General features: G+C 35.1%; 2 protein-coding genes across 2 annotated transcripts; one reads left to right on the top strand and one right to left on the bottom strand.

Moving 5' to 3' along the window:
- Window positions 1–1,532: 1,532 nt before the first annotated feature.
- On the bottom strand, window positions 1,533–1,841 carry LOC131947575 (S-phase kinase-associated protein 1-like). Its single transcript, XM_059308819.1, has one exon. It carries the CDS (start codon window positions 1,806–1,808, stop codon window positions 1,533–1,535), a length of 276 nt encoding a protein of 91 aa, XP_059164802.1. The 5' UTR covers window positions 1,809–1,841.
- A 2,194-nt stretch (window positions 1,842–4,035) lies between these two features.
- Window positions 4,036–14,705, top strand: LOC131947576 (uncharacterized). Its single transcript, XM_059308821.1, has 3 exons — window positions 4,036–4,283; window positions 4,451–4,588; window positions 14,513–14,705. Exons 1-3 carry the CDS (start codon window positions 4,036–4,038, stop codon window positions 14,703–14,705), a joined length of 579 nt encoding a protein of 192 aa, XP_059164804.1.
- Window positions 14,706–14,915: the final 210 nt, after the last annotated feature.

A 14,915-nucleotide genomic window follows, 5' to 3' on the forward strand; every position in this document is an offset into this window, starting at 1 on the left:
TATTGATAAGAACGCAATACAGTCTGACGCAACGATGTGGATTGATAACGAACACAAAGCCGCTGCGTAGTTCATAGTTCTGAGGCAACGAATGGAAAGTATTACGAATACGTGGGATATAATAGGACGGCACGACGATAAGGCGCAGAACAGAGTTGAAGACTGAACTGTGGAGACGTGTTTTGATTTGTGAGAATAGCAACGATGGACACGTGCATTCTGATATGTGAGGACAAGTGAGGACAGTGGGGGTCAGTTGGTTCATTGTATTCTTGTGGAACATTGATGCATTGTTATGTGGAGCATTTCTATTGATTCATGTAATAAAGAGATCAATGTAAACCTGCACTTCCGAGTATCTGTATTGTGGTCGATGTTGTGTGCTGGTCAAAGATAGCACGAGTAAATACATTCGGTAACATTTGGCACTACAAGTAAATAGACTCGGTAACATATATATCTATATCTATATCTATATATATATATATATATATATATATATATATATATATATATATATATATATATATATATATATATATATATATATATATATATATATATATATATATATATATATATATGTGTGTGTGTGTGTATGTGTGATTGTGTGTGTGTACATAATAAAATCAATATATGAATGCCACAATTACAGTGTTAGAACATATAGAACATAACACAAAAGTGTTAATTTCAGCGAATTTTAACTCGACCCCCCCCCCCCTCCTAAAAACATATTTTAAAGCTGTGATTTCTTGAAAAAAAAAACTCCATCATTCCCTCCAGACCACGTTACAAAAAAAGGACACCACAACACGTTACACAATAGGACACCACAACACGTTACAAAATACCCTGACCAAACAATTATTTTTCCTGCTTATTTACTGTGAGCTACCACAACCTTCTGCGGATGGGGTCGGAAGTGAGTAACATGTCGGTATCACTTAACAGTGAGTAAGCAAATTTGAACTATGTCCAGTTGTGTTATATAAATATTATTGATTGTATATTTTAATGACATCTCACTTAAGAAATAAGCCGATAAAGCTTTACTTTTTGCAATGCACACAGTTTTTATTTAATAGTAGGATTTGTTTCATTTCAGAAACATTTAAAATGTAACATGATTTATTTTGGAAAAAAAAGAATGGACATTTTTAAACAAATAAAGATATTTGGTAAATAATTCATTGAGCAACAGTTTTGTTGTATTTCTGTTATAAAATTAAAAAAAAAATTAGTAAAAGTCATTAGTTAAATTAATAACATTTTAAAAAAAAGTCTACCAATTTTACATCAATTATTTGAAACAAATTTATCTTCATTCAATGATCCACACTTTTCATGTGAATATTTCTTATAGTGTTTATATCACACTTTGCTTTCCTATAGTTATGTTGTACTAATATTAGAATGTACAGCATGTACGTATAGTATTAACGTGAGATGTACTACGGCACTGCTGTAACTGGTTAAAGTTAAAAAATAAAATATGTTTAAAAAATAAAAATGTATCAACATTTCTAGAGCTAATAGTTTATTACATCAAGCAAGCCTTTGATATCTAAGTAGTTGGCAGCCAAAATCGACTCAAACAAGGTGCCCTGGTCAACTTTAAGAAATTCTGTATCCCAGGAGCAAACATCATCTGTTCTTTTTTCTTTGTTTTCATCATCTTCAGGTGGTGGAGGGTCATCCCGATGGAAGGTACACCATTGAATTACCTTCTTTAATATAGCAGCATTAACATTAGGTAGTGGGACAGGTTCATCCTCATCCTCATCCATACCCAAATCTTCTAGCATGGTTTTAACAGTGACAGATTGTTTAGCAATCTCAACATTTACTTATTTTACAAGTGATAGTATATTCAAATGTAAAAGCGTAAATAATGGGTGATTCAATGATAGAAGGGTATTTTTTTTTCTTTTTCAATGTAACATTGTAAAAAAATGTCCCTACTTTTTTTTTTTTTTTTTGCCTCAGACATGTAATTTACAGCGTCAGTTTACCTTGTAATATTCGCTTGAGTATTACAGTTTTCAACATCGGCTTGTGAGGACTGATAAGGATTAACAATCATAATAATTCCTTCTGACTCTCCTTCATTTTAGATTGTTTACATAGTACACAATGCCTAATTTCAATTTTGTTTTTAAACGTGAAAATGCACATGTGTAATAAAATGGTGATTCAATGGATTGTTTTTATCGGCATGGTGGTTTGAGGGGGTTTGGCTTTTAAATATAGATGAAAGAAATTTGGGATTAAATAAAACACATATCTATATTATATAATTCTCTTATGGGAGACGTTAGAAAACAATCTGCAAGCGCGCGTTGCAGTCCCCTCTCTTCCTCTCTGTCGATACCACACCCACCCCCCTCACAGGGTCTGGTGAGCTGTGGTTCACGCTAAATGTTTACATCCGTAGAGCCGGGTTTGATGACGGCTATTAGGGGCAGACAATTTAGTTTGAAATTATGAAACTATTTTAAACTTAGAGGAGGCTTCTTTCACGGGAGGGGAGGGGGAGGGGGGATTAGTGTTTTAAAGCAAATATTTTAATGTCAGCATTGGTACTGTCAAATTCACAAATTATGAATTACTGAAAAGTAGAAGAAACAACTAATAGCGGCATATTATACACCGCGGATAGGCTCGATGTAAATATTATACGAAGCCAGACTATTTTCGGTACAATGAAACGCTTCAAATCAAACATTCTTCATTTTCAAACATATCTATAGCTGTTCTTCCACATGTTTTTTAATCAATTTATTTTAAATGTATAGATGATATACAAATACATAAATACGATTTTTGTACCAGCCAACAACCTAGATGCTGCGATTTGACGTCAAAGTTGAAAGTTTTAAAAAATGTTTACTTTTAAAATGTGTATTAAATGATTTCAATTTGTAAATTTTAAATTACCAGGGGAAACTACACAACTAAGTACTTAAAAGTCCTCAAAATATATGTAAATATTATAGATTATACTCAAACATACATGTAACAAATTGTAATTGATATTTTTTTAACGACATTATTTAAATTTAATAATTTTCAACAGTGACATAATGTGTATACTTTGCAGTAAATACAATTTTATTTCAAATTAAAACATAGAAAGACTACAGTTTTATAAGGTAAAATAATATTTATTGAAGAGAAATTTAACTTTGTAATTGTTGTCTTTATATTGTTTTGGGCATGTAAGTGGAATATATATATATACAAACAAATTCATAGCATGCAGTAGCTTCGATGTTATTCTATACCAGGGGTCGGAACCTGCGGCTTGCGAGCCGCATACGGCTCCTTTGATGTCAGGGTACGGCTCGCCAATTCCATAATAATTATATTATTTTATTTTTATAACTCATAAAAATATTATAATGTAAAAAAAAACACAACTTTAAACAAGATAAAAAACACTAATAATTGGTGTAGTATAGTGTATAGTATACAGACAGCTGGCAACTACTTAGGCAAAATGCCCAGCTCCACAACTGTGATGTGGCCAGCCCTGTAGCAGTGGTTCCATGCTTTCCACTACCGAAGTGCACAACTTTAATTTTTTCGAATATTTTCAATAGTAATTATTTTGTTCAGTTGGCAATTTGTGTGTGCCAGTGTGCATTAATTTGACTTGAGTGACATATTTTTAGTTATTAGCTTCTAAATGGGGTAGGGATAGTGCTATAGTTATATTATTTGATTTTATTATCCCAGCAGAGCTAGCTAAATACTTTCTTATGTTCTGTGCGAAACATGTGTATGTTTCCATATAAATAAATTGCATTTCATACTTAAACCCATTAATTTTTAATTTATTAAACTAAAATGCTAATCCAATACCATAATATTGAAAAAAAAATGTTAGTGGCTCTTTTAAAACTGGGTAACTTTGTAAAATGTAACTTTTTGGCACTTCCGCCTCAAAAGGTCTATACTCTTCTCGCACCAAAACCCACAAACCAACTCTCATCAACCGTTCATCTAACCGTTCGCTTCAACTCCTTCCAAATGGCACAGCGGGACCCTACAGAAGTGGACAAATTCCTTTCATCGATATGGCAGCAGACAGACAGGAAAACATCCCAGAAACAGTCGGATACACTCGTACCACGCATTTCAAACGTGAGTAAGTCGATCCAACCAGAAAAAATCCCTGTTGTTGCCCCTGGACAGCACCCAAAAAACACTCTTACAGCAGTATTGAAAGGGAAAACAGAAAAGCGAATGGATGAGATTATCATAGAAGACTTAATTTCGTATGAGCTGAATGTCAGTCAAAGAGTGATTACAAACGTCTACAATCTCGGCAAAGCTAAATAGTGGTTTATTACCCTCAAATGTGAAGAGATTTTTAATTATCTGCATAAGTATGAACTGCTTGAACACTCTGAATATTGTAAAAGTTTACTTCTGCTTCATGCAGACAAAAATGGCCAAAGAGGCCACTTAATGTGGGCCCTCCCAAGATCACAGAAAATATGATTAGCCAAATTATGGAAACGCTGGCCGAGGAAGATTCAAATGTCACTATTCTCAAGGTAGAAAAAGGAGACAAGTCAGGGTAGATTTTTGCCCAAGTGCCCCTACAAAAGATCCACCCCACTATCTAGACCCATACATTACTTCTACAATTAAATGGCAAACGGACCATATGCCAACTATGCAACACGACTTAGCACGGGCCTTCGGCCTGCAAAAGTCAATTTGTACGAGATAGAGATAATATCAGGGTCGACAATTCAGGAAACCATTGTCTAAGGGTGAAGCAAGTACAAGAGAAGAATCGCCCAATACATCAAACGATGACTCTGTGAGAAACATCCCAGATGTCGAGCAAGATCCCAGAGAAGCCATTAAGACAACCACGTCATCTTGGGAATCGTGGACTTCAATACTTTCAATAAAAGAACTGTTGGAAAAACGGACTAACCAACGGAAACCACAGAACAAATAAAAGTAACCCAACCTATTCAAACCCCTAAAGTCCCTAGCAGGGGCCACCCTATAAAGGAAAGAACCCAAGAAAAAAATCCACACCCTCTCCATGGATCCCTAAGCAGACTAAGGCGAACCAGGATTAAAAGATAAAAAGAAACAAACATCGTAAGTAATAGCCTCACAATAACAACCCTCAGCATACAAAGCACACATCACAAAGACAAACACATCAGACACTTAATTCACAAACATAAACCCGATTTCCTCCTACTACAAAAGACAAACCTTAAAAAACGCATACACAGCAGACAAGCCCACACACAGCCTAGGCCTAACACAAGCACACCATAGCTACAGTTCACGTTCCATCGGTAGTGGAGCGTCGATTCTCAACACATCAAACAGGTACAACATTATAGTTTTTATAATGGTGGTTTTTTTCATAAGGGCGTGTTTTTTTTATGACAAGTAGAAAATACAAGTCATTATATATATTTTTTTTTGATGTTTGGAAACAGTTTAATCTAAATTTCAAATGATTTTTTATTTAATCGTTTATTCATGTGAGTAAAATATTGTTATGGGCATTACGAGATCATTTACAGACATTAATTTAACATTTGAAAAAATGACTTTGCACATACTGAACAAGCTAAAATAAGTATCGTTAATCACGTTTCATAAATCACCATTTGAAATAGTTTACCATTGGTGTTGATATACATCAATGGTATTTTTTCATGGCATGTGTTTCTTATTTCAGTTATGTGAGGTCCTGGAATCAGTTCGCAGCTTGTGTACATTATATTTAGAACAATGTTGATGTGTTCCTTAATTCTCGGAACGATTTTCTAGTGTAAATTCATCAAAGTGCAGTCCACCCTTATGATCCAGTGATTCACGCTAATGGAACGGAGTGGTCTAGCGGTAGAGAGCTGGACTGCTAACCCGTAAGTCTCAAGTCATTAGACCGTCCCTGAGCCCACCCAACTCTGATGGGTACCTAACTCACGTTAGGGAAAGTAAAGGCGGCTGGGCATATTGCTGACTACACTATCTCTTCATATGCCGAGGTCACAAAAACAAGGGAACTCTACTTCAAATAGCCCTATATACCGTCAGGATTGAAAAGGAAATGCTACTTTACTATTCATGTTACTTAATCCTGCCATCTAGTTCTTGTCAATTAATATAAAAGTTCTTGTTTGGGCTTTTTTAGTATCCATACATTATTAAAAAAAAAAAAATGTGTATACCAAGAATAAATAGGAAACATAATTGCAAGGGAACTACTAATGAATAACTTTATCATTCTTTTTTTATAACATTTCATTATTGTATATGTTTAGTGTTCTACAAGAAAAAGATAACATCACATTTTCTAAAATGTGAACATATTAAACTAATTTACTTATACATTTTAAATTACATATTGATTGCGATATATTAATTTGAAAATACAACAATCATTTATTTGTACCTTTTATTGCAATTTAATGTACTTCAATTGTAAATGATTTAAACAACAAAGTTGTAAGTTGTTTCCCTTGATTTTTAGTTTAAAAATCGGAAAAATATGTATTACTAAATATTTATATTTTCAACACTGGAATATGTTCTAAAAGTTCAACAAATTATACACCATTAAACACATTTGCGAAACCTACAAGATGACCTTAAAGATGACTAACATTTCAGCTTAGATGATTGTGGACACTATGACTTTCACATTTTTAAAATATCACAAATGGATGAAGCAAAGCCTTATACTCAGGTGCTTTTATGTCCTAACCTCGATTACAGTGTTATACTTAGCCACCTTTATTTTCCTAACATGGTTACAGTGTTATACCCAGCCGCCTTAGTTCCCCTAACGAGAGTGATATCACTATGTCCAGCCGCCCAGGGTTAGGTACCAATCAAGGATGGGTGGACTCAGATCTGATAGAACCAGGATTCGAACTCGAGATGTGTGCCCTAGCGCTCGACCACGACATCACTATACGCTATACGATAAAGTAAAAAAAAAATAACGATATAATTAGATAGAGTAAGAATAGCTGATACATTGAGATATGGTTAGGATAATATATGCATTACAATCGTATTAACATTTACATAAGAATCACTCTGTAGTGTTTTTTTTTCTACCCACACCTCCATCTAGTTTATATCCCGATATAGATCTCCACTAACCACTTCAAATATTTTATACAACACAACAGCTAACCACTTCAAATATTTTATACAACACAACAGCTAACCACTTCAAATATTTTATACAACACAACAGCTAACCACTTCAAATATTTTATACAACACAACGGCTAGCCACTTCAAATATTGTATACAACACAACAGCTAACCGCTTCACATATTGTATACAACACAACAGCTAACCACTTCAAATATTTTATACAACACAACAGCTAACCACTTCAAATATTGTATACAACACAGCAGCTAACCGCTTCAAATATTTTATACAACACAACGGCTAGCCACTTCAAATATTGTATACAACACAACAGCTAACCGCTTCACATATTTTATACAACACAACAGCTAACCACTTCAAATATTTTATACAACACAACGGCTAGCCACTTCAAATATTGTATACAACACAGCAGCTAACCGCTTCAAATATTTTATACAACCCAACAACTAACCACTTCAAATATTTTATACAACACAATAGCTAACAACTACATGCAGATTTAAAGTTGTCATTGATCTATTGTATTTCCTAAGGTCGATATTTGGTAACACCGGTCTGACAACGGAAAAAAATGCACTTTTTAAAATAAAATTTACTAGCTACAACTTAGAACATTTTAATGAAATTGTCTACATGGAAGAAATATTGTATAAAACGATATTTACACACACAAAAATGTAAAATTAAATACCACATAAAAATATGTCATGTTCATTCAGGATTTAAACGCAGGACTTATTGCAACAAAACAGTAAAGTAAATAAAGTAACTAAAATTACCTTTTAAAACCGTTAGATACCCGGGGTAAACTCAGGGACATCTTTCGGGACCCGAGTGTTCTACCCTTTGACAAGGCCAACACATCAATATTAAAGTAACTACATTTGTTTTTTGGCTATGTAAGTATACCACAACTTAAAATTGCTTAACCTTTGCGAAAGATAATCAGAAGATAAAACAGTAAATAGAATATTTTTGCGATGTATTAATATTTAGTTCAGTAAATACAATAATCCTGTGTATATGATCCTTTGAGACGAAAGAGCCAAAAGTTACAATTTTCAAAATTTTCCAGTTTTTAAAGAGCCACTAACATTTTTATTTCAATATCTGGTATTTGATTTGGATTAGGCAAATACGTTTATTTTTTTTATTTAAAATAAGTAGCTTTAAATGTGAAATCATATTTATTCATATAAAACATACACATGTTTCGCACAAAACATATTAAATTATTTTAGCTAGCTCTGATATGATATACTTACTTATAAAAAAAAACAACTATAGGACTATCCAAATCCACGTTAGAAGCTCCTTACTTTTTTTTCTATACGGACATCACCGACATCACCGGCTCAGGGAGTGTATCCCATTAGCCAAGCAGGCCTCAACACGGCAAGCGCCGACTGACTGGCTTGGATATCGGTTTAATTACCGTGTATCGGTCGCTTCTGTCCTTTGGTTCTCACCAGGCCTATCTTCCACCCCACAGAGCCCAGGGTAAACTCGTACTCCACCGTCCAGTACCCAGCTCGACCGTAGGAAGCTAATAACTAAAAAAAACTACGTCACTCATGTCAAATTCATGATTACTGACAGATAGGTAAATGCATTCTGAATAAAATAACATTCTCCATTTAACGATGTTCGAAAAAGTCGGCACTCGGGAAGTGGCAAGCATTGCACGGCTGTGGTGCTGGGCTTGGTGCCCAAGCGGCTGTCAGCTGTCCGAATACTCTCTACTCCCCCCAATTCTCATTTTTCGCCGATTAGTGTTTTTATTATGTTTAAAGTTGTGTTTCTTTACAGTAGGCTATATAATTTGTTATGGGTTTTGAAAATAAAATAATACAATAATTTCTAATATTTGTGCATGGAACTTGAGAGCCGCCACTTGACATCAAAAGAGCCGCATGCGGCTCGCGAGCCGCAGGTTGCCGACCCCTGCTCTATGACATAAAGCACATAACTCGCGTGTATAATATTTGGCGGATATGGTATATGTAGTGTAGTATCGTACATAGTTTCTTCACCTGTCACATATACATGGTTGTTGGGAATATACAATAGGAAATATTGAATTAGCGCAGTTAAACTATGTCAAGTTTGGGTTATATCAATATTATCGGTTGCACATTTTAATGACATCTCACTTAAGAAATAAAAGAGAGAGAACGGCCGATAACGCTTAATTTGTTGCAATGCACACAGTTTTTTTTAAATAATTGGAATTGTTTAATTTCAGAAACGTTTAAAATTTAACAATTTACTAATTAGATAGAAAATGGAAATTTAAAACAAATGAGTTATTCTTTAGATAATTCCTTGAGCAACCATTTTGTTGTCTTTATGTACACAATGAAAGTACCTACAAGAAACAACACTTAATAAATACACACACACACATACACGCGCACACGCCTCAGGCAAGCGTACAATCGCATACGCACACATGCACACACACATATGCGCACACGCACACACATCTTAGAGTAAGTTTTTATGCAGTGTATGATTTTTTTTTTATTTTCCATACATGCAGTTAAATCTTTGTAAAACATAGACCGCTGTTAAATCTTTGTAAAACATAGACCACTGTTAAATCTTTGTAAAACATAGACCGCTGTTCGTTCCTGGAAAAACATGCAAAGCAACAGTCCCTAACTTTTCGTACCAAAATAAAAACAAAAGTTATCGAATATTAACTGAATCGCTTCAGGATCAACAAAGTTTAGTTATTTTAACATAAAATTAGCTCACCTACACTATTTGTAGAGTAAAATCAACAGTTAGAACTTCAGTGATTATTTAAATTTATAAAATTTAAAAAATGCCCCTAATAGCCGTCACCAAACCCGTCTCTATGATTGTAAAATGTAAACAGCGTGTCACAGCTCACCAGACAATGTGGGGGTGGGGTGGGGGTGATAGTGATAGAGAGAAAGAGAGGGGACTGCAAGGAGGCGCTTGCAGCTTGTTTTCTAACGGCTCCCAGAAGAGAATTATATATATAGATGATTACTATTTTTTAACAATTTGGAAAACTCTCATAGTTTCAAATATGTAGCTTCTTTATTTTAGGAAAGTAGGTCTACCTTCAATATGGTAAAATAAATTAATCGTTCTTACAATGCTCCGCCCTTTTCTCGTAAACATAACTCTTAATTAATTCTTCTATATAACAAAGCAATGATGCAACTTGATAGATCTATATTATATTGGTTTCATTTAGTTACTTCCCATATTATAGTTTAAACAAATAAGGGAAACAACTTTAAAATATGTTATAAAATTAATAAATAAACCAATCCCTCAGTTGAAATATAATATTTATGTAAATCCTTGTTGATTTTGTTTACTTTTCTATAAGTACTTTTAAACTTCATTTACTAATTTTGTCTGCTTTTAAAAGTTTATTGATACTAAAATTAAAAATCAATACACTAATTAAAGTACGAAACTCATAATTATGTAAGATAAATTATCTTTAATAAAATGAACTCCTTTATTTTAATCAATCTCTCCTTTGTATATGTGGTTTTCTCAAAATATTTTTTAAAAAATTCTTGTGTTTGTGTTAACCTAACTACTCGCGGCTCGCGAGTACAAGTGGTTCTTTTGACGTCAATATGCAGCTCTCTAGGGCAGGGGTCGGCAACCTTTTGAAGCGGAAGAGCCAAAAGTTACAATTTTCAAAATTTCCCTGGTTTTAAAGAGCCACTAACATTTTTTTAATTCAAATATTTTTTTTTTTTTTTATTAAGATTATTAGTATTTGTGCAAGGAGCTGGAGAGTCGCATCTTGATATCAAAAGAGCCGCATGCGGCTCGCGAGCCGCAGGTTGCCGACCCCTGCTCTAGGGCCATAATGAATAAATTCTTTAATTTTAAAAACTCAAAAAATAATTATACTGTAAAAACAAAAACTTTAAACAAAATAAAAAAATCAATGATAATGGCTATTGTGTATGTGGACAGCTGTCAGTCTCTGGGCAGTAGGTCCAGCCCCACAACTATGCTGTGGCCAGCCCTGTGGCAATGGTTCCAAGCTTTCCACTACCGAAGTGCACATACACATGTTAGTGGTTCTTTAAAGTCTGGGAAATTTTGTAGATTGTAACTTTTGGCTCTTCCGTCTCAAAAGGTTGCCGACCCCTGCTTGCACGAACCAAGCCAACCTAACCATACTACTAATTGCTTGACACAAACATACGTACACACACGAACATACATGCAGTATGTATATTGTGTGTCGCAACAAATGTCTTATAGTGATGCATTGGGACAGTAAAGTTCCTTTTTAGAACCTGAATGTGCGAATGAAGTAGAGTCAACCTAAGTCTGGGACGTTGGTATATGAAGCACAGCACTATGTATAGCGGCTTTTACTTTCTCTATCGTTGTCCAGCCGCTAAAACTTTCCCTTTATACAACTTTTATTTCTGGATTTTCTCTCATAAAATGTGTCCATTCATGAACAAACTACAAAGCCGTAGCTGTTTGATGTTGAAGTTTTTTGTCTTAGATGGGTTGTTGTCTCCAGCTATCGAGACTCATCTACTTAGGGGTTTAACCTAGGGACTTGTCGGTGAAGCAGCCATGAGCATTACCAGCCCGACCACTCCGACCCCCAGGAGTATTGATGATATGTTTCGTAACATGTGACACTTTTAACTAAATACTAGAATACCCGTCATCCGTTGGATAACTGTGGGTTTCGGGGGTCACCCATCAAAAAACATCACGTCTGTCACTCAGAGGCATAGCGAGCCTTCCCGGCGCCCGGGGACAAACTTTTCGATTTTAACCCCCCCCCCAAGATTTCGATTTTCAACCCCCCCCCTCAAAATTTTGATGTGCAACCCCCCCCCCCCCCCACTCAAACTTTCGATTTGAACCCCCCTTAACCTTTCAATTTATTTTTCCAAACCATTTTGGCGCCCCAACATATGTCCCCCCGCCCCCCCCCCCCTCCACATCCCCCCGCCTCCCCTTCCCCCCCCCCCCCCGCCTCCCCTCCCGCCCCCCCCCCCCTCCTCGCTACGCTACTGCAGTGTCACTTATCGTCACAAAAACAGACCCCACATTCAAAAATATGTTTCTTATCTTTTAAAAACACCGAAAACACCGATTTCGGACTATCCCTTCATATACTGACGTCACATGTGACCTACTCAACTCTACTTCACCTGCCCAGTGTCCCGCCAAGTCTCAGACAACTTGTTTTTATCGTTTAAAAAACGATTCCAGCCGAGCATGTCTCTGACCACACTATCCTTTCATATGCTTAGGACAAAGAAACAGATGAACTCTACTTCACCTGCCCTGTATCCTGCCAAGTTCAGATAGGCAACTTTATCATTCACATCTAAAAAAAAAAAATTGAAAAAAAATATCATTGACATATTGGTCTAGAACCTGTACCACCCGCATGAGAGCGGACTACGCTACAAACTTAGCTATTTACTCGTGACGTCACAAATGAATTTTTATACTATACTTTTGAGTCTCCGCGCATAGATCTAGATCTAAGTCTAGTAGTAGAATCTAGTAACTTTCAAATTAAATTTTATCTTAAATTAGCCAAACAAAGATTTATATAAAATAATTAAGGCCTGAAATAGATTCTAGATGTATTAAGGCCTGAAATAGATTCTAGATGTAGAATTTACATTAAGTCCAGATCTAGAATTTACATTGAGTCTAGTGACCTAGATCTAGGCTAGATCTAGATCTAGGCTAGATTCATAACTTTCCTTCGACAGCTGATCTTTAGATCTAGAGAAATTTAAAACTAAATGAAAAAAGACAGTTTAAAATTGATATAAGTGTTGGAACGTAATAACTACAGCAAACGGACGTATTGTTAAAGTTATGACCGACAGAAAATTAGATTTAGAACGCGTTAAACTTTTGAATGGGAACACAATTTTCTTCGATAGACGCCGCCATTTTATTGTACTAAAGAGTAAACAAAAAACTGTGACGTCACGGTCCCGCCGAGTGTAGTGGTCGTTCTAAACTTTTTTAAAAAAATGGGTTACTCTGCGTATTGAAAAAATCAATAAATTAATTAACGTCTTTAAATAAATGTGTGATTAACAGTCTGTCTTAAAACAAAAATTTTTCTCTACCTACATACTATTTTACAGCTTTCCACGATGAGTGCAACCATGCGAGATAGTCAATCAGGCAAACAAACAAAAAAACAAAAAAACAAAAAAATAAATATTCAAACATGTAAACAAACTTGACTTTTAGTAGTATATAGATGTTTCTATTTAATGATACAATATAGGGCCCTACTACCAAACGAACTGTTCTATCATACAAGAATAATGCAATGTATAATGTTTATGGATTTTGCCATGGATTCTAAACATGTGCATACATATATTTTTAAATGTATGAATTGTATGTAATGATACAAGATTAAAAAAATATTACAAGCGATATAATTATAGTTACATTTGTAACAACCAAAGCTATATTGGGAACCCTCGATTACAACTAGTTTCACATTATTAAAAATATGTATAAATATAAACTGATGAAAAACCGTTTTGAATAATTTTTAAAAACAACCCTCAACCCCTTGTTAATGTCAATCGGAGTGGCCAGGGAAAGTAAAACTACGAAAGTCAAACTATTGTTTTACATGACAACGAAATGGAATGTATATAGAAAATATATACGTTTACAGTGTCCGACCTCCTCTCCCGAAAATTTTAGCCCCCCCCCCCACAAAAGAAATAAATTCAAATGGCACCCTCTCCCCCCCCCCCCCCCGCCCCCCTCCCGAGAAAAAGTCTGAAAGAAACACTGATGAATAGATAAACAATAGTATTTTATTTATATGTATAATATCACAATCCAATTACCAAAACAAAACACAGCGACTGAACTAATCCAAGTAAAATATAAAATGTTTATTAAATTATTATCATACGACCCGACCCGCGGCGTATCATACGCCGCTATTTAGTTGTTGTTTTTTGTACTTTTCAGTTATTCATAATTCTACAGTACCAATGCTGCCACTGAAAATATTTGCTTTAAAACACTAAAACCTTATTTTCCCCACCACATATGGCAAAAATCCAATGTGTACAGATTTATAAAACCATTGACTTTATTAGACATGTAAGCGTTAGCCATGGGAACATTTTTTTTAAACAATATTATCCATTCGCTCTGTCGCTTACCTAATCAAACTTCTCATATATAATAGACATTAAAGATACATTAGTCTACCGCTCCCCCCCCCCCCGCGGAGAAAAAAGTCTGGAAGAAACACTGGTTGATTCCTCACCAATTCTCTGCCAGTAACAGTATCATTGGTGCCAATGATCATGCTTCTATCCAGATCAACATTACAGAGGTTGATGAGACTACAGGCCGTATGACTGGATCTTACAAGACCTATGCTATATGTGGGGCAATCAGACGAATGGGTGAATCTGATGATTCATTGATTACACTCGCTAAACAACATGGCATCATAACTAAGAATTTTTAAAATGTACTTTTGTTTAATAAAATTCATGTAAAACTAAACAGTCCGTTCCTTGAAGTCATCCATCGAAATTCGGCGCCTTCCTCGCATACTCCCGCCTGTTGCGAGCCCCGCATGAAGGTTTTTGATAGACAGCTCGTGGTACATGTCCATACTACCTGAGTTGTTTTGTTTTTACGATACTTAGCAGGACATAAACAGGGACCAATCGCA

The sequence above is a fragment of the Physella acuta genome, unplaced genomic scaffold (assembly GCF_028476545.2).
Source record: "Physella acuta isolate Inbredline_101_S28 unplaced genomic scaffold, ASM2847654v3 ptg000600l, whole genome shotgun sequence".
NCBI lineage: Eukaryota > Metazoa > Mollusca > Gastropoda > Physidae > Physella > Physella acuta.